Consider the following 21215-nt stretch of genomic DNA (forward strand, 5'->3'; position numbering starts at 1 on the left):
TAGCAAACAAGAAAATCTTATTCCATCACACTTTCCTGACACTGAGACCTCAGGATACTGCTTAAATGGATGCAGTAGCAATAGCTACAGTTTGACTGAGTCCTGACCTTATTACATATCTATAGAGATCTGGGAAATGGAGGATCATCATTGGTCATCCAGGTCAATGTCAGGCTTTTCACTTGTTTTTTTAAATGGAGCAAATTGTGAACACAATCTTTCTACTTTTCATAACAATTTCCTATGGCTCCAAAGAAGGCATGAATTTAAATGTCTGTGGCTGTTTGTTTCTTTATTCTGTTCTGCAGTGGTTAACAGAAACTCCATGTTGATATCAAGGAGCTTAAAGCAACACTTACACTAACAATAGACACAGCTAACTGGATATCCTGCTGACCTTGATCACTGCCCTCAGTGGAAGGTAGTCAACCCCAAGAAGTGCTGGCCAAATAGGAGGAAATAGAATAATGTGCACTATTAATGACTCTCCAGATCCCAGCTGTGCAATAACGGGTTTCAGGGTTTTTTAAGATCTCTTTCTTACTAAGCAAAACAAAAAAGTCAAATAAATACCCTTAGGAAAATGTACATAGGCAGATTTTCAAAGTATTTTCAGATTTTCTCTGAATTTACTGCGCTCCTACCATGATTTACTGTGCTTTTCTAACTATGAATTAATATGATCTGTCTTTCTTCCATGATACACCACAATACACTTTCATAAGGGTACAGAGCGATGGCGCGATTTTCTCAAGATAGTATTTTTTAGCCATTGACTGTACCGGAGCCTTCTTAGGTTTTCCGGCTGTCTCTCAAAATGCCATCGAGGCCGTTGAGCTGACGGAGGAAGCCCCGGTTGGGTATGATGCCACGGTGGTCCTTGACGGTCTTGATGGCTTCGACGAGGGTCATGTTCTGGCGGATCATGAGGTAAGCCAGCACCAAGGTGGCTGAGCGACTGACCCCTACAGCACAGTGAACCAGAATTTTCCCTGCAGGTCCGCAACAAAACAGAAGTAAACTGAAAAGCTCAAACCTGGACTTCCATCATGCAGTACTATGCAGTTAAAGCAAACGTGTTGTAAAAATGAATGAATTCCTCCTGTACTGCAATTGCTTATTAAAATTTAAAAAGAACCTTATCAAAGAATATTGAATATGGTCACAGCCTGATCCCTGAGAGACTTACCTCCACTGCTCAGTGCCTTGTGGATGAACTCTGCAGCAGGGTAGAAGTTGACACTCATATCAAAGGTAGGCGAGTCATGGGCCTCTATACCCTGGTAGGTGATGTTCATGCCCTGGTAGTGTTCCGCCCCGCCTCGCCACTTGCTATGGGCACAGTTCAGGATGTGGGTGATCCCGAGCTTTGTCAACTCACGCCGGTCAGCAGCTATATCCCTGCAAAATCCATGTTTATCATCATTGTCATCATCCGCCCATCCAGCCATTTTCTAACACTTCTTTCACTACAGGGTAGCAGGGGAGCCAGGACCTATCCCCGCAAGCAAGAGACTCAAGGCAGGAATGCTGTCACGGATGTCGGGAGGGCATGCCTTGGAATGGCCAGGAGAGCAATAAAGACCCTAAGTGTAGCGTCAAAAGGGGTAAAACAGAGGTTATCCCAGGCTCGGGGGGTCGGACGATGTCGGTATAGAAACCTATGCCCTCAGGCCGTGGATGTGGGGCGACCTGGTACTAGGCGAGTCTCATGACATCTGGACCCTCAATGCTGAGCGAGGATCAGAGCAGACACAGGAAGTAAATAGGCTACGCAGCAAGACACACCGGAAAGACATGAATAATCACAGGGAACTAGGAACAGGACAGAAGCAGAGTGCCCTCTGGGAGTACAGGGCGTGACAGATGCAAGCTGGATGTGACACCAGTGCATCATAGGACACGGACCCAGACATGCACACTCACTCTAGGGCCAGTTTTCCAGAAAGCAACTAAGCCTACACGAAGGTGGGGAGAACACAGAAACTCTACGCAGATAGTGCCCCAGGTCCAGAATGGAACCCAGGGCCCCGGCTCTGTAAGGCAGCAATGTTAACCACTGCCCCACTGTTCCCCTCATCATCAGCATCATTATTTGTCCTTAAAAAACATGTTTTCAAACGCGCAGTCTATAGCAAATGTAGCAAAGTTTCAAAAGCCCTGAAATACTCACATGCTGTTGAGCACAAGATGCATAAAATATTTGTAAGCAACATGACATCACAAAAGTTATACAGTATATCTATTCAAATGGGGTGAAGGGTTTTACTTGTTGCAACTATCCTGAAAATAACAGCAACAAGTGTACAAACATTAATATCATTGCTTCTACCACTACCATCTGCAGTAAGAGGAGCAGGAGTAGTGTTAGCAGAGGAGATTTGCTCCACCTTGAAAGAATAGGCAGAAGTCACAGGTTAACAGAATGAAATCGCAACCAAAATATGGTAGTGACTGTCTTTTGAGCATGGAATAAACCTTGACCCTTTCCATTAACAAAATATTATTACATTTTTATTGCATTTCAAGAAAAATCCAAGAACATTGTCAGCCAATATGGAGGACTCCGGTAAAGAAGCTTAGTCTGATCCTAGGAAGGTTACAAACCAAGCACAAGGACAACATGCAGAATATGGAGCAGCAAAGACTGGCAGCGCAACTCACTGGTCGCCTATGTAGAGGCCAGGCCACACTTCGTCCGCGTGGTTGCAAGCGGTCTTCCCCGTGTACAACAGCCGCTCCAGCTCGTACACAGACAGGACAGGAGAGCTGCGCTCGGAGTCCTTCCTATTCGGAGACCTGGAGCTGCTCCGAGAGAATCTCGACATGAACGCCATTGGAGGCCCTGGATACAGCGAACATTACTGTCTGCTGAGATTAAAAACAACATTTTAGTAATCTCCCATCGCCATAAACGGTATCATTTTCATTTTATCATCCTGGGTTAAATGAATATACTACATACAGACCTGTTCATATTTTTAATTGTCGGGGCTAAGCATTAGATATTGAATATATGAATAAATATTCTTCCTGATACTGGTACATGCAGTAGTTTCATATTGTCCTGATTATATTATTTAATCCGCAGTTTGTGTGCACATTTTCTACAACATTCACTTATTAATATGTAAGGTAACCTATTGTATTTGCAATTGTTTTGCCAACAACCAGCAGTTCCACAAGTGTTTCGAATCAAAATTTTAAAATACTACAACATTGCGTAACACAAACGTTTTGCACATTGTTGCTTATTTTTAAACATTACTTTTGCATAGATCCTTTAGCTAGAGCCGAGCTTCAAACCTAAACAGAAAGTTGCTGTAAGCAACATGCATGCAGACATACTGTAGTAGTCCTTTAACAGGTAAGTCATAAATTAAAATACGGACGGTTTCCTGCAGAAATCAACCAGCAAAAATAAGTGTAGAATTAAAAAAGTGTAAACAGTTTTGCTCCCTACCTGCTATCACTATTTTTACATGTATTTTAATTCTGGGGGAAAAAAACGAATAAAGAAACAAAAATCCCTGGATTTATCTGTAGAAAAAACAAAATCAGTGTGTTGGTTTCGTAGTGCGCTGCGTTCCTTCTTCAGTCTCTTATTCGTAAAATGTGAAAATCGACGAATCCAGTATGGATTTACAGTAAGCCTACCTTTTCTCTGTTGCTTTGAGTATCTCGACGTCTCTCAGCCCTGTAACGAATATTCCAGCAGGCTACCAGAAGCCATGTTTTTTGCTTTTGACATCCAGCAGTCTATTTTAAGCAGTCGGCACGACGGATGATGAGTTTGTTTATATCAAAGGAACCTCACTCAATTTGTATCAATCACCCTCCCCACTGCCCTTACCCCAGTCACCATCCCCCTCTGCCACCCCGCAAAACAATCACCAACGGAATGTTATAATCGTCACAAAATAAATCTAGACGAAGGGAATGTATCTCTTGCGAAATTAGTTTGTTATTATTTAATAATGGTGATCCTTCTGAAAGAAAATCACAAACGGGATCTCATACTGTGTTTGTTCACTAGAAACTGGGGATTCAATAGATACAGCTTATTAGATACGATTTTGACAACAAAACGTCCGTCGATTTAATGCCCTTCTGCTATTTTTGTGTAGATGTAAAGCAATAAACCACGTTTTGAGAATAATAATTTTTTATTATTATTATTTTACGCGTCTACACACAACGTCCCTCTCCAACAAGAAGAGGAAAACCTCAGTAGCTTCTTTTGTTTTGCTAATACGGTCACATGGACGCTGGTCAGGTGTAATTGTTGAGATTGTGGAGAAAATTTAAAAAGGCAGTTTAACTGTCAATCAAAAATGTATTCAGAGACAGTCTCTGGGTAAAAGCGAGCCTTTTCAGTAAAGTCCCCCCCGAACAATCCGATTGCAACGCGAACGCGCCAGTCTGGGTCTTTTCTAGTCCGACCTGTCCGGCTCAATATTGTCCTTGACCACAGGTTTCCACGGTGAGATTTTCACTAGGCTGACAGTCCTCCGCAGCTCTCCAGACCTTACAGTGGTAAGAACACGCAACTTTAAACGTCTTATCATCTAATATGCCGACGGACCCAAAAGATTCGACAATCGTGTTCCCCCCTTTTAAAATAATACAGAACATCAGAGATTTACGCTTCTTTGGCATCAAAGAAAATTATTGATTATTGAAATTCAATTAATCGCAGGTGTATACAACCGTACATTAGTACTAACTACACCTAAAAGTGTATGGGTACGTTAAATTTGTAGAAAAAAATATGAAAGCACGTACAATGTGTCACGGCCAACATATAATGGAGGATAAGCAATTTAGTTTGAAAATTAAAATCTCTTGCACAAAGTCTAATTAAGCAATCAGATGATTGTACAATAATGTGGACAACCAGGTTGATTTCAACAGTATGTGCTGTGCAACACAGCCGTCTTGTCAAGGGATACAGATAACATCTCCAAAGTCATTCATGGTTACTTTGGTAATGACGAATCAAACACTGCCCACTTACGGTGAAAAACAGGTTTACATAATCATTCCCATTCTGAGAAACGAGCATTTAATACAAACTGGTTCCTGATCATCTTCCATCGGTTCAGGCAGGATCCCACATGTCCTTACTGTATAAAAAATAATAATGATACAACCAGTAATAAAAATTGTGGAATGTAGAAATACAGGAAATCGACTAGGAGTCTTGCTGTTAGAGGCTGCTGAAATAAAAAGGAAACACATTGTTGTGTACAAACTGAAAACTTTTATTAAAGAAACTGATGATATGTACATAGTTATCCTCCCTTCAGACTGTTAAGGAACTTTAAGCAGAAACAAAAATTTGATCAGATCACTGAAACATTTTCTCCTTTCATTTGCAAAGCTCCACAGATTTGGTAGATGATAAAAACGCCTGCCAATATTACAGTACTAAGAAAAAAATATCCTTCATTACTTAAACAAAAATCTAACATTACAATCACAAAAAATGACTTTTGTGCCTCTAGGAACCCATAAAAATGTGATTCTAGGATATTTATTTGGTAGTTACAGAATATAAGCAGGTTTTCCATCTTCTCAAGCTTTGCATCCACAAAATGTTCAAATGGAGGTCTTGGTCTTGGTCAGACTGAAAGATTGATCAGGTAGTATTCTGATATTGGCAAGTTACAGCCTGGTATCCCACACTGTGACTAGTGACAACACAGAGATGAACTGGTGTAGGATAGTCATTTCCTCTGACTGGCTCCACTCACTGCTCAAATAAAAACTGCTCTCAGAGTTCTGTGTAAAATGCAGTATCAGTTTTAGAAGGTGCCATTGCGAAAATAATTCTTACACATACAGCAAACAATATGGACATTATATGCAACAACATGCATTTTTTAGATCGTTAATTCAGACCTGTATGATTTTTTCAATGATTTGTGAGTGGAATGGATAGTTCTTTTCAAGATGTATAAAATGTTTACGTGATAGTCATTTTCCCCCAGAGATGGATTAAGGATTTCAAACAATATGTTTGAAAATTGCAGGGTGGTCTCTCTGTCATTTGGTCTGAATAAACAACCTAGCTGGGATGAACACAATGGGAATTCTATCAAACCATATCATTTGCTAAGTCACGAATAATTTTTGTATTTTGCCAGTAAGACTAGTAATATTCTTTTTTCCCCAAATCAACCAAGGATAGAAGCGGTCTACAACACAGGTAATCTTTAAAGAACCTGACTATAGACAGCTGTTTACTGTACGTCAAAATCACAAACATTACACTTTTCATCATTAATACTGATCTACTTTTATGAGAAATACTTTGGGAAGAATGTTCATGATCAGTGCTGACAAGAGATGTCTCTGAACGCAAAACGAAACTAAAAGTTTTATCAAATAAACCCACTACTCACACAATGTGTAAATTGAGAACAACAGACTCATTACATCATATTAAAAGTAAAAGCGCCTGAAAACAGTCAGGTACATTAAGGTGCCCACATCAACCCTGGAAACACTTAAAAATAGACACAAATGTTTGTAAAAATAAATGCAAGCCTAAAAGTACAATCAAGCTGTTTTATTTCCTACAGAGCTGTATAAGTTCTCTGTACAGCAGCTTCCTCAACATAGCCGGACACTACCCGTGCTCTCTCACAATGGGGAAGGGGACCCCAATACCTCCCAGCCGAACCAACTTGTTTCATCACAGGTAGTGGGATACAGACCAAACAGACAACAGACGGGGAAGAACTTCACATTTTCACAAGGAAAAATGTAAGTGTAAGAAATAAGACAAACCAGTAAAGTCCAATGGCCTTGTGCCAATCTACTCATACAAGGACATGACGCCAATTCATATCATTAGTGGATCACCTAGCGCACTTTGTGGTCCATATACACCAACACCTAGTGTACTCTGAGAATCCCAGAAGAAGGTGGATATCGTTTTCAAGTACAACGCTTATAAATTATATATCTGTAAAAATAAATGTTTATAAATAATCCACTTTATAAAAAATGTTATCCATATTTGATTATATGTAAACTATTATTTCCCCAAACAGCACCTCCTAGTTACTCCAATTCTGAATGTCTCTGCAACAGCTGAGTGGAAATAAAAGAATGAATGCAAAAAATCAGTGACAAAGAAAACGATACAGGGAAAAAGAGACCCCAGAACAGTACTTTAGCCCTTTCCATGTTGGTAGATACCCCAGCAAGATTAGGTGAATCTAATTTTTATGGAATGTGCACTACAGCGACTCTTGGGACACCTCTGAAATCATGGGTGGCAAAACCAGCTCTGGAGGGTCAGAGTCCTGCGGGTCACCCCTAAATCCTCCACTTCTTAAAACGTGGAAGGCATGTGAGGTTTGGATCAATTCTAGACAGAAACAAACATTGGTGGTCCTTAAGGGTTAAGAGGGCTTCATTTAAAAGAATCTACAAAGGATCTAACTGAATAACTCACCTGGTTCGGTGCTCAAAGCAAAATTGCTGAAAGTGTCTGGAATTTGAAGGTTCAAGGGTGACCCATAAATCCTGCTGGGTTCCGGAAAACTGGACTCTCGGGGACCAGGGATGGCCTGAATGATTAATATCATTGCTCATCTAAAATATACATGGGAGAATCCTGTAAGAGTTACAGGGGTCAGTGGAACAGGAAAAGGAGGGATCACCAGGATGTGGGGCCACTGTGCCAATGCTGGGATGATGGGAGGAGTGCGTCTTTCTAAAAGAAACGTAGGGGGCTCTAGAAAGCTTTCCTTTCCAGGCGGTCGAGAATGCCTTGTACTTTCTGCACGGCCTCCTTCCTGGCCTGCCGGACGAGATCTTGCCCCCCGGTTTCCACCGAGTCGAGCTCCAGCAGCTCTTTGGTGAGCAGCTCCTCCAGGCAGCGGTAGCTCTTGTCTGTTTTATGACCCACAAACTCGTCGACGTCCTCCTCCAGCAGGCCCACCCGAGCCAGGACCTGCTGCACCCGGGACAGGCCGGGGTTGTCGCTCGGCGGAGACGCCTCTCGAGGCGGGGCAGGCTCCTGTGCCGTTCCCGTCTTGCCGTACAACTGCGGGGGGGCGCTGTACTCCCCGCCCTGTCCGGGGTTAGGGTTGGGTGACCTGGGCTTGGGTCCACCGGGATGAGGAGGCTGATTTGGGTGGGAGTAGCCGCAGTACTGAGAGTCCTGCTTGAAAAAGAAAAAAAAAAGAAAGGACAGGTGACAACACAAACCCGAAAAAGATCAAAACACTTTGGCAAGTGAAAATCAAAATAGGTATACAGTATAGATTAACAAAATCATCTTAGAAATAACTTCATTATACAGATGGGAGTTTACAAAAGCCAAGCCACTATTTCTAGACCTGAATTATTTTCTCTTCAGCAAATAATTAACAAAAGAATATACAGGCTGGCACTAGTCTATGCTCTATAAACCAAATCCATAACAAATTTCAATAATGCAAGAGATATAGCTTACTTACAAATTGGATCAACTTGTCCACAAGGTCCCTACATTATATGTACAGTATCACACCTGAAAAAGGCTCCACGGCCGAAACGTTGGGTATTCTTTCTTCTCTTTTCAGCATGGAATAAACCTATTACTTGTTCCTTTGCAGCCTATGCATGCTGACGCAGCTACCCACCTGAACTACTTCATATTACATATATGTTGTGTTTTTCATGTGTTACACATTTATAGGAATTACAGAAACAAAACAGGATTTTGTTTTAGAAGCTCCCCGGGCACATTTAGTTTTCCCTCTGCAGTTACACAAGCAAAGTAATCCAAAAAATATTAGAATTCTCACAGCCCGCCATCAGTTACCTTTGGGTCGTACTGTGGCGTGGCAGGCTCAGGGCTGGGCCAGGGTGAGTGATGTGTGGAGAGGAAAGGGTTTCCATAGTGGCCAGGAGGTGGCTGGGGGCCTGGCTGCCACTGTTGCTGAGGAGGGTGCCCGTAGCCCCCTGGGTGAGACCAGGCTTCGGCTGGAGGTCTCGAGGGCACTGCAGGCTGAGCAGGATACGCATGGCTCTGGGGTACTGAATGAACTCCATCTCCGTAGTGAGAGTAGGAAGCAGGAGGGTAACCAGGAGCCTAGGAGAGGAGACACGCAAAAAGTAGGATAACAGCTGTTGGCTCTTGTGATGTAACTTTAGTTCTGTATCAAAGCTGCCAGCCCAGAAGAAAGCGGTGATGAGTACCCTACCCCCTGGCAGTGTGGAACGGGATAACGTTGGTGGTGAGAAGGGTGCTGGCCCACTCCTACTGTCGCAGGATTAGGGCACCCTTGGGACGGGTATGGGGGTGTTCCTGGTGGCTGATCACCACAATAGAAGGGGTTGGAGGGGTGGAGAGCACCGGAATAGACCCCGTTATGGTAGGCTGGCATTGCCTGTGAAGCAAAATGGAATTGTAAAGCATCTCTGAGCACACAAACAACAAAAGCAAAAGGTATCCAGAGCTTTACATCTTTTACATCCTATATAAACTAAGAGAGGAGGAAGTGAAATTTCATACTCATTTTGACAGAACATATGTTTTAAGAGAGTTATTGCATTCAGTCTTGCCAGGGACTCATTTCAACATGTTAAACTCCATAAGTTCAGTGCAACTTGGCCACTTTAATCCAATGTAATTATCCACAACTTCTACTGCTTTAGTCTTAGTATAAAATATGACAGTTTTCCAATCAATTATTGATTACTATTGTAATAGCTTGTGAAACAACTTGATGCACATGGCTTTTCACTTGAATGTTGAGAATATCAAGCTTGATAGTATAATGTGATTAAAACAACCTCTCTTATAGACCGAGGGGAGGAGCACTTGAGTGAGCCAGTCCACCGATTGAGTTTCATGCAGTGAAGCAGAATCACTCAATACTGTACCTGGGGGTTGTATGGAGTCTGTCCATTGACTTCTGTTCCAGGAGAATATGTATTTGAATATGGACCGGCTGGGTGAGATGGTGGGTACCAGTAGTTGGATGGATAGCCAGGGTAGGGTACTGAGTCCTATGAGACAAACCAGCTGTTAGAAGGTTACCATGTTTACTGCGGCAAAGAGTATTGCAGTGCTACAGAACAGCAAAAACCAGCCTCCTCCAAAAAATCTGTCAGCTCCTTCAGGGGACGATGAGTCGTACATGTGGACATCTTTGTCCAACATGTTGGTACTAGTTCTGCATTCCTTTATCAACAGTAGGCTAACAAACCCCAAGGATGCTGTCTACACCTGAATATAGGGATTAACCACCATCCTCCCAATGTGATAATATTAGTTACTTAGAGGAGATATTTTCATTTCCCCGTGTATCAATACTCTTGGAACGTTAACTGAGATTTTTTAATATTCTATTTTTTTGGCTGTCATTTCAAGAAAAATGCAAAACAAAAATCTTAAACACACCATGGTCAAAATGTTTAATTGACACTCACATGAAAAAAAAATGTTTTACTGAACAAACCTGGTGGCAGATCTTTTTGAGTTTAGTTTAGAATCACATCTTTATAATCATGGTTCTCTGTCACTGAAGGATATGATTAAACTTTTCAGCTGGGCATCATTGTCCCGAAACTTGATGAACTGGGGTCCAGTTCTGCAGGTCGTCAATTTGAATGCAAATGGAAATCAGACAGAAAACACTCAATCTGTTTAATCTATGAGTCCATTCTACCAAAGCAAAAACTGTTTTATCTAGTGACTGATTTTTGGAGGATGAAAGCTGTCATCAGATCAAATATTTCTGCTTTGAGAACTGAAGGAATATGATTGGAATCTCCAAAAAACTCCATTATTTTTTCATTTTTTAACAGGTCACTCCATCTGACCTGACTGCTGGAATACTTAAAATGACCACCTGTTTTCATTATTAAGTAATTAAGTAAAAATACCCTTAGCAAAGGCAGACTCATTTCACATCTTTCTTTGTAACAACTGTTCTAGTGTGATCCTTCAGTTGCAAACCCATCTGAATAGAAATTAATTAAGTGAAACTTTTCCATTTCAGTCTCTGTATAGGCTAAAAAACAGCACATAAACTGCTGTGGTTCGAGTTGTAAATGATTTGTTAATGACCATTTCTGTTTGCTAGACCATTCTTGTGTTGCTTGCCTTTGACGCTGTCCATCATAACAATCCCCTTAAACAATTTAAAATTTGCATTACTAACACTGTTCTTTGTTAGTTTGTGTCCTGTCTGTACAAAAAGACAGTGTGTATCACTTCTTCACTGTACTTCTTCCACAAACTTGTTCCTTACTGGTGTTCATCGGAGTCGATAAAACAGGGCTCTCTGTTATCCACTAACTATAGTACAGTATATATTACCCTTCATCCAAATAATACAGAGGCAGAACACTTATTGTTTCTATGCTGGTGATAATAATGACCTAATTTCTAGGTCACATACTCTAACAGTCTTTGCATGTAATCTTGTAGGTATCAAAATTTCATAACTTGTTTGTTCTCAGCATCAGACTGACAAATCCAGAAGTTTAAGGCAGTCATTTGATAATCGTGTGTATAATAAGAAGCTAGCGGTAGCCAGCCGTGCTGTTGAAGAGGCACAATCCAGCTGGTCATAAGGTCACCCTTAAATCCATTTTCAAATGCTTGAAACAATTTCATTTTGACCACAGAAGCAGGACATTCAGTTCCGAGACGAATTTTTGATCTGAAATGAAATCAAAATCACTTGAGAAACAAGTTCAATGTATTTACGAATTAAGATTTAAAAGGTTACTATAGGACCTACTGGACTGTAGCTCTCCAGGACCAGTGGTTTGGCCACCAACATGTTAGAGCATCGTTTTGAAGTACTTGTATTTTGCTTGACTATCGTATGCTAAGAAACTCGTCTTAGTTTTTTTTTTTAATTATTATTATTCTAGGACTGATCCTGCTTACTGGTATCTCTAAAACACAACTGAAAGATTTCAAATTGTGCAAAGCAGTGCTGCTTACTCCCTCATAAAATCTATATCAATCACGTGTATTCATGCCACCCCTCTCCTGCGATCACTGCACTGGTTACTTATAAACTGTGGTTTGGACTTAAGTATTAACTTGCAAAGTTTTACACATTTTTGCTGCACTGTAAATAAAAGTTTATTTGACAACTTTATGCTCCCTCTGGTCATGCCTTATATTTGGTAAAATGTCTATGCACCTAAGATAAGGAATTATTTGCTCTTCTTTGTACGGTACGATGCCGAGCCAGTAAATATTTTTAGGTGGTTAAGAAAACTGCTTCTACACGTCGGCTTTTAAGTAGCTTTAAGTAATTTAAGTTATTGTCTGCCTTAAATGTCCGTCTTATAGTTATGTTGATCTAAGCCTGTGTGCTGTTACATCAGCACAGTATAGTAAAAAATATAAAGGGGTTAATACGGTACTTAAGACAACAACGACAACGACAAGTCGTTTAATGTGTGACACTCGAGTGAAAATACTGGAAGGAAATTAATGAATAATAAAGTTCAATTAAGAAGAAACGAGGTATTCAACCAGATTCAAACATCTATAAGGTATCCTACTGTAGCTGCTGAAGATAAGCCCCATAGCCTATTCAACGCTGCCACAAGTTACACGAAAGATCACCAATATGCATCCTAAGCTAAGCACTACTTACCCGACTGCCTGTCACCATAGGGGCATTCCAGTTGTTGTTTTCCGAGTTGTTGCTATAAGGAGGCCAGGTTCCTTTGGGATTTGATTGCATTTGGTGCATCGCCCATACAGGATCTCCACCATTTGCACGACCTCTCTCGTTGCCTAACGAATCGTACGCCATTGAGCCCGATTTTACCAACTTGACATTCCCTGTTAAAACAGCGTACGGCTAGAGTTCTGTGGCTGTGCGTTTAAAACGGAACACAATCACATAAAACAATGAGACGCGAAACGTGTACCGCCCCTTTAAGTTTGAGGAACTCTGCTTTCCTCGTCCTAGATGGCAATTATTACATGAGGGCACACTCTTCTTACGTCATAGGTTAAATCATTTTTTGACCAATAGGTGTTCAGAACTCGGAAACAGGTCCCACCTACATCCTGGAAAACGACCTATAGATGAAAGCGGGGTCTTGGTGCCCTTCTGACTGACGTCACTTCTGGTTTTTGCCGGGGAATTTAAAGGGGACGTCAAAGGTTCTTCTAAAGTATCTCTAGGGACATTTGGGATGGAATAACGCATCCTTGATGCGTCAATATTTGTCATATCTACTTGCAGAATACGTTCCTTTAAGCTTCGTGGTGCTATATGATGGCACAGTGTAACGGCTGTGTTTATTAACACCATCATTGAGTTTGGTCTCTTGATTATAATTTGCATAACTAATTATATAAATTGGTTAGGTAATCCTAATGATGTAAAATCAATACTATTTAACCTTGAATCAGACATGGTGGGAAGTTTATATTCCAGTAACGTTTTGACTCTTCTCAATCGGAACAAGACAAGTTTAAAACAACTGAATACGAATAGGGAGTATATAACACAAATCAACTTCTTCAGTCTCTCTGCTCTCACTCTATAGTAGCGTAATATCTAATCCTCCGGTAGGATATTGAAATTTGCTTCAAATTTGCAATCAATAGAACTCAACTCTTTACACACAAAAGAGCACGACAAATGTGAAATGTATTTAATTTATAACATGCATATCCACTAGTAACTATGCCAATAAATATACATTTTAATGTTTTTATCCCCAATTTAGTTTTCACTCTTCACGAGATCTGTAAATTTTCTTAAGTGGAACATCAAATAAAGAGTTAAATCACAGAGGAAGTGCAGGTCTTACACTAACCTTGCACTTCCTGTCAAGGCAAGGATACACACATTTTGAATGATTCATGGCCAGAAAACGGCTCTTTATAATTATTTCCAACTTTAAAATAGCATAGTTGAATAGCGCTTAAGAAAATGAATTATATGCCGGGAACAGCGAGTCTAATTGAGGATATCGACAGTAAGTAATACGTTTAATTACTGCTGATCCGTACCTTACAATGTATCTTGTGAAGCTCTGCTCGGTTGTGAAAGAGCAAGCGGTGTATTGTTATTTTTTTCGCTAGTAAAGCGGCTTTTCCCCGTGTTGTTTTTTAATGTGAGTGACTGGTATTGCTTAGAAAATGCAGTAAACGGCGATGTTGTTTAGTCAATATTTGAATGCCTCAGGTTAGGTGTCCCAATTCCTCCCTTAACTCTCACCTCGTCGAACCATGTCGAAACGGTTTAGAAAATAATAATCTATCGCAAAATAAACGTGCACATATCATTTTACTTTTCTGTCACTTACCTACGTTTCTGTTATGGTAAAACCGACCTACAAGGACATAAGACATTACGGCTAGCTGCCATGCATGTGTTATTTCCCTATAACATTTAATAATACTTGTCGATGAGTGGAGACTAAAACATAAAATGTTTCATTGCATTGCTCAATTAAGTTATTGTTTTTATTTGTTCCTGACTATGATGTCGTTGCACGTCCTGTAGTGAACGATTACCATCAAGATCTTTTGCTGTATTGGTTTTTTTTTTCTTTTGCAGAAAAACATCTTGTCCTTCTACGAGACGGGCGAACACTGATTGGATTTCTGCGAAGTATTGATCAGTTTGGTAAGAATCATTGTGGATCACTTGGGTTTAGCTTTAAAGATTTTCTCCGTGACTTGCATTCAACTTGGGGGGGAATAACGTAAAAATACAATTTGCCAGGACATGCGTATCATCATACAACTCGGAAATGAAATTGGTTCCTTTAAAATGACTTCATTTTTTCTGCTTTCTTGTTGCATTCAGTTAGATTTTCTTAGTTGTTTTGTTAGTGATCAATTTCAACGAAAAAAGCTGCTGTTTTTTCTCTTGGTAGGTAAATCCTGTAGTTATGTTAATCACAATCCCTAAATTCTGTGTTGTGACAACTGAGACTTCCACATTTTTATATCTTGGAGCTAACATTTCAGAAAGAAAAAAGATTTAACTTGATCACTGTGAATCGGTGCATTTGAGAGTTCCTTGCTAATGGATTTTTAACTGCATTTCCGTTTAATTTGCAGCTAATTTAGTCTTGCATCAAACAGTGGAACGTATCCATGTGGGCAGAAAGTATGGAGACATCCCTCGAGGAATATTTATAGTGAGGGGGGAAAATGTTGTTCTGCTTGGAGAAATAGTAAGTAGGCTTCTCCTTCTATAGTAGCTTGTTTCATCAGTTAGAATGTTTCTAAGGATGTGGCTCTGAAAACAGTTTCCTTGAATCAGTCCTATATACACAGACTTGTTTTTGTTATTTTCTGAAAATAAACTGATCTGGAAAAACTAATTTCACAAAAAAGGATAGGCTTGAAAAAATGGCAGTTGATCTGGTTGCAAATACCCAGTTTCTCAAACTCCCTTTGAATGCTGTCTTGAAAATAGCTCTGTCACTGGCTTATACCCAGAAGATTAAATGTAATGGAAGTAAAAGATTCTCACAGCAGGGTGAAGCTGGCACTACCTATGGTTGTACATTTGTCATATACAATTACTGGATGTGTAGCGCAGTTGGGCTTTTCAGCACGTTGTGAACATGCCTCTGAAAAGATCAATTTATCGAACATATGATAGCAAGGTATCTCACTGCAATCAACTGGAAAGACTTTGAACTTGAGTGAAGCCAAATACATGGATCTATTGATGCTAGAAAAAAATATCTGTGATTTTCTGGGTATGTAGAAGGGAAAAAATTATCTCCAAATCAGAAATTCAAAAACATTATAAAGGACGCTCCACTGTTAATCCTATAAAGGACTTTGGAAACTGAGGATGATATATTGTAACTTTCAGCCTTATTAGAATATCTGTTGTCTTTTTTTTTTTCTCTGCCCAGGCTTGCTTTATCTTAGCACACTGCACATCTAACTAAACAAATAAAAATAGATCAAATCAGCAGAGAGCCTTAAACTGGTCTGTGTTTGATTCCTAGGATCTGGAGAAGGAGAGTGATACAGTCCTGCAACAAGTTTCCATTGAGGAGATTTTGGAAGAGCAGAGGGAGGAACAGCAGGCTAAACAAGAGGCAGAGAAATTAAAACTACAAGCACTTAAGGACCGTGGACTGTCTATCCCACGAGCAGACACCCTAGATGAATACTGAATCCCTTTTATTTTAATTGGACCTTTCAGTTTTAAAACCAAGATGATGACAGGTTGTTGTTGTTTTCACAAACTAACATGATCATGTCCTGAAGGGAGAGGAAAGAAAATATTTACCCCCAACAGAACTTGCCACGTTATGTTTTGTCTAATAGTATTTCAAATGAATGGCGAATTATGGATCTAAACTAATCGTCTTTTTGTTACCTTTGATATGTGTCGCATTGGACGCCAGGGCAAATCGCAACAAAGCACTTGTTTTAAGCTGCTGTAGTTATTTTCATATTATGTTTCTTAAATGAAAAGGACTTTTTGTTTTTTGTACTATTCTGTCAGAATAACGGTGGCTGTTTTGAGCTGCCATGTAAATAAACAGAGAACAATCTAAGAATTGTTTAAAAAACTGTCAACATTTTGGTCTTTAAAAATATTAGTGTTTTGGTTTTCATGCAATATAACACTTAATTGTGATTGACTGTTGAATACATATATATATATAGGGTGCTGGGAATACTTAAAGACCCATGTCTTACTGTATTTGTACCCGCTCTTTAGTTTATCCTGATTTTTTCATTTAGAATTGTTTTTTCAGCTATATTAAATTAATGACTTGTGGCTAGCTCAAGCAGGTATTGTGCACCAACAGTGTGTTGAAGGTAAGGGAAATCTGTACAGTGAGCAGTGTGTTTTATCTGGTCAGAGTTTCTTTTTTTTTCTGTGACACGAGTGCATTGCTCCATACTTAATGGGACACCTGACCACCACATGGCTGTCCCTCATTTGTAGTTCTGAGTAGACTGCAGTGCACGGAGGAAATGAAATGAGCTCTCCTCCCATTAACCTAGTACTCCACAGCCCTGGCTTCTAGCCTAATGTGAGAGACAAAATTGAACCTCTGTGGAGAAGGTCCTTGGGTTCGAGCCCGAGTCAGGCCACTAGCCAGCTGTGAGTGGGATTCCCTGAGCACCATCTCGCACTCTGGGAGCGTGGGGTGGGTTTAGCTAAACAGCTCCGGCTTGCACAGGTGTGGGTCTGTCAGAGAGGTAGTGATCTGCACAAATAAGGGGAATGAAGAGTTTGGGAAATTGTCTTGCATATAATTTAAAATATTTTTTTTACGACACTCTGGATTCCACAAGTGGTCAGGTCAATTGGTTGATGTATTTCTTCTGAAGCCATACCTATCGATAAACGATCCCCCAACTAACTGTCCATGTCAAAGAATCTGTACCATGAAGACTAAGCAACCATCTCCATGACCGAATTCTGAGGAGATAGACAGGTTTGTAGGGTACAGTATGCAACATAGCTGAGCAATTGGGCAAGGAGGTCCTTGGTCAATAAATAACAGTATTGAACTCTTTAACCTGAATACAAAGCACTATGCCAGGTGCAAACTGAGCACAACTCATCACCTGTGTAACACCATCCCTTCCAAGAAGCCTGGTGGTGGCAGCTTCATTTTATAAGGATGCATTTCAGTGGCAGGGCCTGGGCCACGTGTCAGGAGAGAAGGAAATGGTGCCACGTACAAGCAAAGCCTTGAGGAGAACGTGCTTCAGAAAGCACAAGACCCTAGACTGGGATAAATATTCACATTCCAGCAGGACGACAATCCCAAGCACCCAGCCAAAGTCACAATGAAGTCCCTATGGCCCAGCCACAGCCCAGACCTGAATCCCACTGAGAGTCTGTGGAAAGGCTAGAAGACTGCAGTTCACTGATGCTCCCCTTCCAACTTGACAGTTTGAGCAAATCTTAAAGTGGGTGTTCATAAAAAAAATTCCCTCAGGGGACAATAAAAATCTTAACTTGTTTAATAATCATTAATGTTGCTAATTTAAGTATTCAGACCTGTGAACTCAATATTTGATGGAAGCACTGTTGACAGCAGTTACAACTGCAAGTAGTTTTGCACATCAGCTTAGTATAATTTTGCAGATTTGCTCAAGCTGAAGTTGAGATCTCTTACAAACAACTTTTTGCACGTCTCTACGTAGATTGTAAAAAAGATGCAAGACGGCAATTTGACTGGGTCACTTAAGGATATTAACAGATTCTGTAATATCTGGCCTTGCTCTTTGGATCACTGTCAAGCTGAAAGATGAATATTTGTGCCACTTTTAGGTGTGAAGCAACTTTTCTCTAAGATTTGCCAGTACTTTACTCCATCTACTGTATGTTCCCATCAGTCTTGACACACTTTCCAGTCCCTGTTGATGACAAGGAGAAGTATAACATGATGTTACCACCATCGTGCTTGGTGGTAGGAATGGTATGGACTAAGTAGGCACTAGGCTGGTTTAGCATCAAATGAAATGCTTTCCATTTAGACCAAAAGGTTCCAAAATTGTCATGTTTGACCACACAAAACCGTTTGCCACATATCTTGCAGTGTCTTGTAATGTTTTGTTGTAAACCCCGTGTGGGATTTGAGATTTGTTTTCTGCTCTGGCATACAACACAGCTTTGTGGAATGACTGAAATATTGTTGAGTCATGGACGTTGTCTCAGCCACTGAATGCTGTAGCTCTTTCAAAGTTGCCATCAGCATAATAGCAGCTGGCCAAGGAGGAAACTGAGGCAGGCAGTGTATGGGTGCTTTCCAGTCCTTAATGACACAACTAACTATGTAGCTAGTTAAGGTTTATTTTGTGCAGCTGAATTAATTTGGGATTTGAGGATTTGTTTTCTGCTCTGGTAGAATTAATTTAGGTTTGCCTTGGCAAAGAGTTTGAATACTTCAAACAACTTGTACATTTTTCTTTCACATTATCTACTTCTTTCTTTTTTGCTTTGAATGTGTGGAGTTGGTTGTGCATATAAAAACATCGATGCCTGCTTCATCCTCTCACGGCTGCGAGTGTTAAAGCAACAAACTGCAACTCTTGATGTTGGTACTGTAAGTCATTGTCCCGTGCAAGTTGTACAGGAGAGACAATGTTCCCAGCAGATGGCGCAACGGTTCGGTGCTCGATTCAAATCAGTGAAGCTGCAAAAAAAAAAAACTTAAACATTTTGCCAGTAGACCTCTCTTTTTTCTATCAGTCTATGAATATACAGCTAGTTCGCAAAGACATACGCAGATATGCAAGATGTTACTGAGATTTGAGCGATGTAAATACAGCTGTCTCGGACGTACTGTAGTGAATAGTTACTATGCATACATCTGATAAATTGAGGTTTTTAAGTGTTGTATTAACCTCAGACCTTTCAAAAAATCGAATGAAATTAGACCTAATAATCCCCATCTATGAACTGGCTTCATCCCCACCGATAGCTGGTGTGTGGTGAGCGTTCTGGCGCACTATGACTGCCGTCGCATCATCCAGGTGGGGCTGCACAGTGGTGGTGGTGGTGGAGGGGAGTCCCCATTACCTGTAAAGCGCTTTGAGTGGAGTGTCCAGAAAAGCGCTATACTGTATAAGTGTAAGCAATTATAATTATTATAATTAATTATTATTTTTCTGCGTAGTAAAGGTGTGCAATTTAACAGGAGTATCTCCGCTCTCTGTTTTGATGTAAAACAGCACCTTCCACGAGGTAGCCCTCCTCCGCCTGGTACGGGGCGGGGGCTGGTAGGGGGGATTAGAAAAAAAAAAGTCTGCTATCAGATGTCTTTGACAGCCAGACATGCCTCTTCTCTCAGCGTTCGTGCGTCAGGAGCAGCCGTGGGTACGCCTCTTCCGACCCACTGTGCCTCGGTAGCCGAGCAAAAAGAGTCCTCCGTTTTGCTTGCTTTATAGGAAACAAATCTGTTAGAGATAAACGGGTGCTCTTCTATTTTTCGGCCGACGGAAACAATACCTGTACTTTCTGACCCAGAGCTGACCAGAAGCACGGGGAAGCCGCTTGGAGCGTCGCCAAACCCCACAACCAAAACCCAGCCCTGCTTTGATTACGCGCCGAGAGGGGGAGCATGTTGAGATTGTGACAACCCCAAGTGTACTTTACGAACTCCGCAGTGTTATTACTGGTCTGGAATCTAACCTGGCTCACAGACGCGGCCACTATCAAAGAACCACCAGGGAAAAAATGCTTAGACAACGGCATGTGTGATACTCTAAATTAAATGACTATTTACTGAACGATTTAAACTGTTTTATCTCAAATATTTTGTAATGGACATGTCTTCGCAAAACGATATCCGTAAACTCCTACCGTGCTCGTGTGCTGGAGACTTAAGTGCTGGTGTGCAAAGCAGTTCTTCGAGTTCAGAATGTCTACTCTTTTGATTTGAATTGTCAAAGAAAAAGAGAAACTGAATTTCTCTGCGGCTACGGGGATTGGGGTTTCCAGCATACAGCCCGAACACTGACAGCATCCACTCGCCCTGAGTTTGTGTCGTGGTCACACAGACGGGATATTAATGGAGTTAGAAAATATTGTGGCCAACACGGTGCTTTTAAAGGCGAGAGAAGGTAAGGAAGTCTTTAAATGTGAATATGAAACCTAAACGGTGATGCGTTTGCGCTTTCGAAAACTCTCTGCAATGAAGTCATATATATCGTGGGTAGGTAAGCTTACGATTTATTTTTTTATCTCGGCCTGAAAGATTACATTCATAATTCCTAAAACATTTTTTTTAATCTAATGGTATTCGGCTTAGTTTCGGATGTTGTTTCTGAGACAGATGTAATGTGAAGTCGACAAGTACTGTGAATTCAGAGCCACTTTATTGGAGAGTCGACATCTCTCTAGCCTGAGTTCACCATTGTATCACTTTTTAAAGTATTAACGTATGTCACTTCTTACGTCTTTAGTTGATCTTTAAAGGAAAACAATATGAGCTACCCACATCCGTTCTAGGATTAAGGTCATCGCACACTGGATCCGATCAGTCATTTATTAGGTGTCTACGAAAGTTATGCGTCTTGGCAGTTAAATCCAACCTGTCTGGTCGAGAACCGGTAACTTGAACATTAAAATCTGTTTCAAACAATTTGCTTCTCACGTCTTTCCGTTTTAGTACCAAAATATACCAGCTGTCCGTGACAAGAACCCTTTCTCTCTTACACACAGCTCTAGTACTATGTGCTTATGCAGGCGAGCGGTTGAAATCAGACGTGA

At 40.7% G+C, this 21215-nt stretch overlaps 4 protein-coding genes across 7 annotated transcripts in view; 2 read left to right on the forward strand and 2 right to left on the reverse strand.

Moving 5' to 3' along the window:
- Nucleotides 1-208: 208 nt before the first annotated feature.
- dusp26 (dual specificity phosphatase 26) lies at nucleotides 209-3861 on the reverse strand. 3 transcript variants are annotated; one of them, XM_088624209.1, is made up of 4 exons: nucleotides 3658-3861; nucleotides 2665-2871; nucleotides 1190-1401; nucleotides 209-992 (listed from the first exon to the last, which is right to left on the reverse strand). In XM_088624209.1, exons 2-4 carry the CDS (start codon nucleotides 2835-2837, stop codon nucleotides 793-795), a joined length of 585 nt encoding a protein of 194 aa, XP_088480335.1. In that variant the 5' UTR covers nucleotides 2838-2871; nucleotides 3658-3861; the 3' UTR covers nucleotides 209-792. The 3 variants fall into 3 exon arrangements, with proteins under 3 accessions (XP_088480335.1, XP_088480336.1, XP_088480337.1); XM_088624210.1 differs by having other exon boundaries at nucleotides 2665-2868; nucleotides 3658-3860; XM_088624211.1 differs by lacking the exon at nucleotides 3658-3861 and adding an exon at nucleotides 3464-3508 and having other exon boundaries at nucleotides 2665-2868.
- Nucleotides 3862-5240: 1379 nt separating this feature from the next.
- On the reverse strand, nucleotides 5241-12985 carry bag4 (BAG cochaperone 4). 2 transcript variants are annotated; one of them, XM_088624208.1, is made up of 5 exons: nucleotides 12633-12985; nucleotides 9889-10014; nucleotides 9207-9392; nucleotides 8825-9094; nucleotides 5241-8179 (listed from the first exon to the last, which is right to left on the reverse strand). In XM_088624208.1, the coding sequence occupies exons 1-5, from the start codon at nucleotides 12792-12794 to the stop codon at nucleotides 7751-7753; spliced, it is 1173 nt and encodes a 390-aa protein (XP_088480334.1). In that variant the 5' UTR covers nucleotides 12795-12985; the 3' UTR covers nucleotides 5241-7750. The 2 variants fall into 2 exon arrangements, with proteins under 2 accessions (XP_088480334.1, XP_088480333.1); XM_088624207.1 differs by having other exon boundaries at nucleotides 5241-8182.
- An 801-nt stretch (nucleotides 12986-13786) lies between these two features.
- lsm1 (LSM1, U6 small nuclear RNA associated) lies at nucleotides 13787-16555 on the forward strand. The gene is made up of 4 exons (XM_088624212.1): nucleotides 13787-13974; nucleotides 14559-14627; nucleotides 15068-15183; nucleotides 15976-16555. Exons 1-4 carry the CDS (start codon nucleotides 13929-13931, stop codon nucleotides 16144-16146), a joined length of 402 nt encoding a protein of 133 aa, XP_088480338.1. The 5' UTR covers nucleotides 13787-13928; the 3' UTR covers nucleotides 16147-16555.
- A 3224-nt stretch (nucleotides 16556-19779) lies between these two features.
- The window catches only part of LOC148674245 (G protein-coupled receptor kinase 5-like), a 52467-nt gene continuing 51031 nt past the window's right edge, over nucleotides 19780-21215 (forward strand). Inside the window, exon 1 of the mRNA XM_088624206.1 lies at nucleotides 19780-20566. Coding sequence (XP_088480332.1) covers nucleotides 20515-20566 — 52 coding nt within the window. The 5' untranslated portion in view covers nucleotides 19780-20514. The remainder of the gene's footprint in view (nucleotides 20567-21215) is intronic.

This window comes from Lepisosteus platostomus, chromosome 3, assembly GCF_059453375.1.
Source record: "Lepisosteus platostomus isolate fLepPlt1 chromosome 3, fLepPlt1.hap1, whole genome shotgun sequence".
NCBI lineage: Eukaryota > Metazoa > Chordata > Actinopteri > Semionotiformes > Lepisosteidae > Lepisosteus > Lepisosteus platostomus.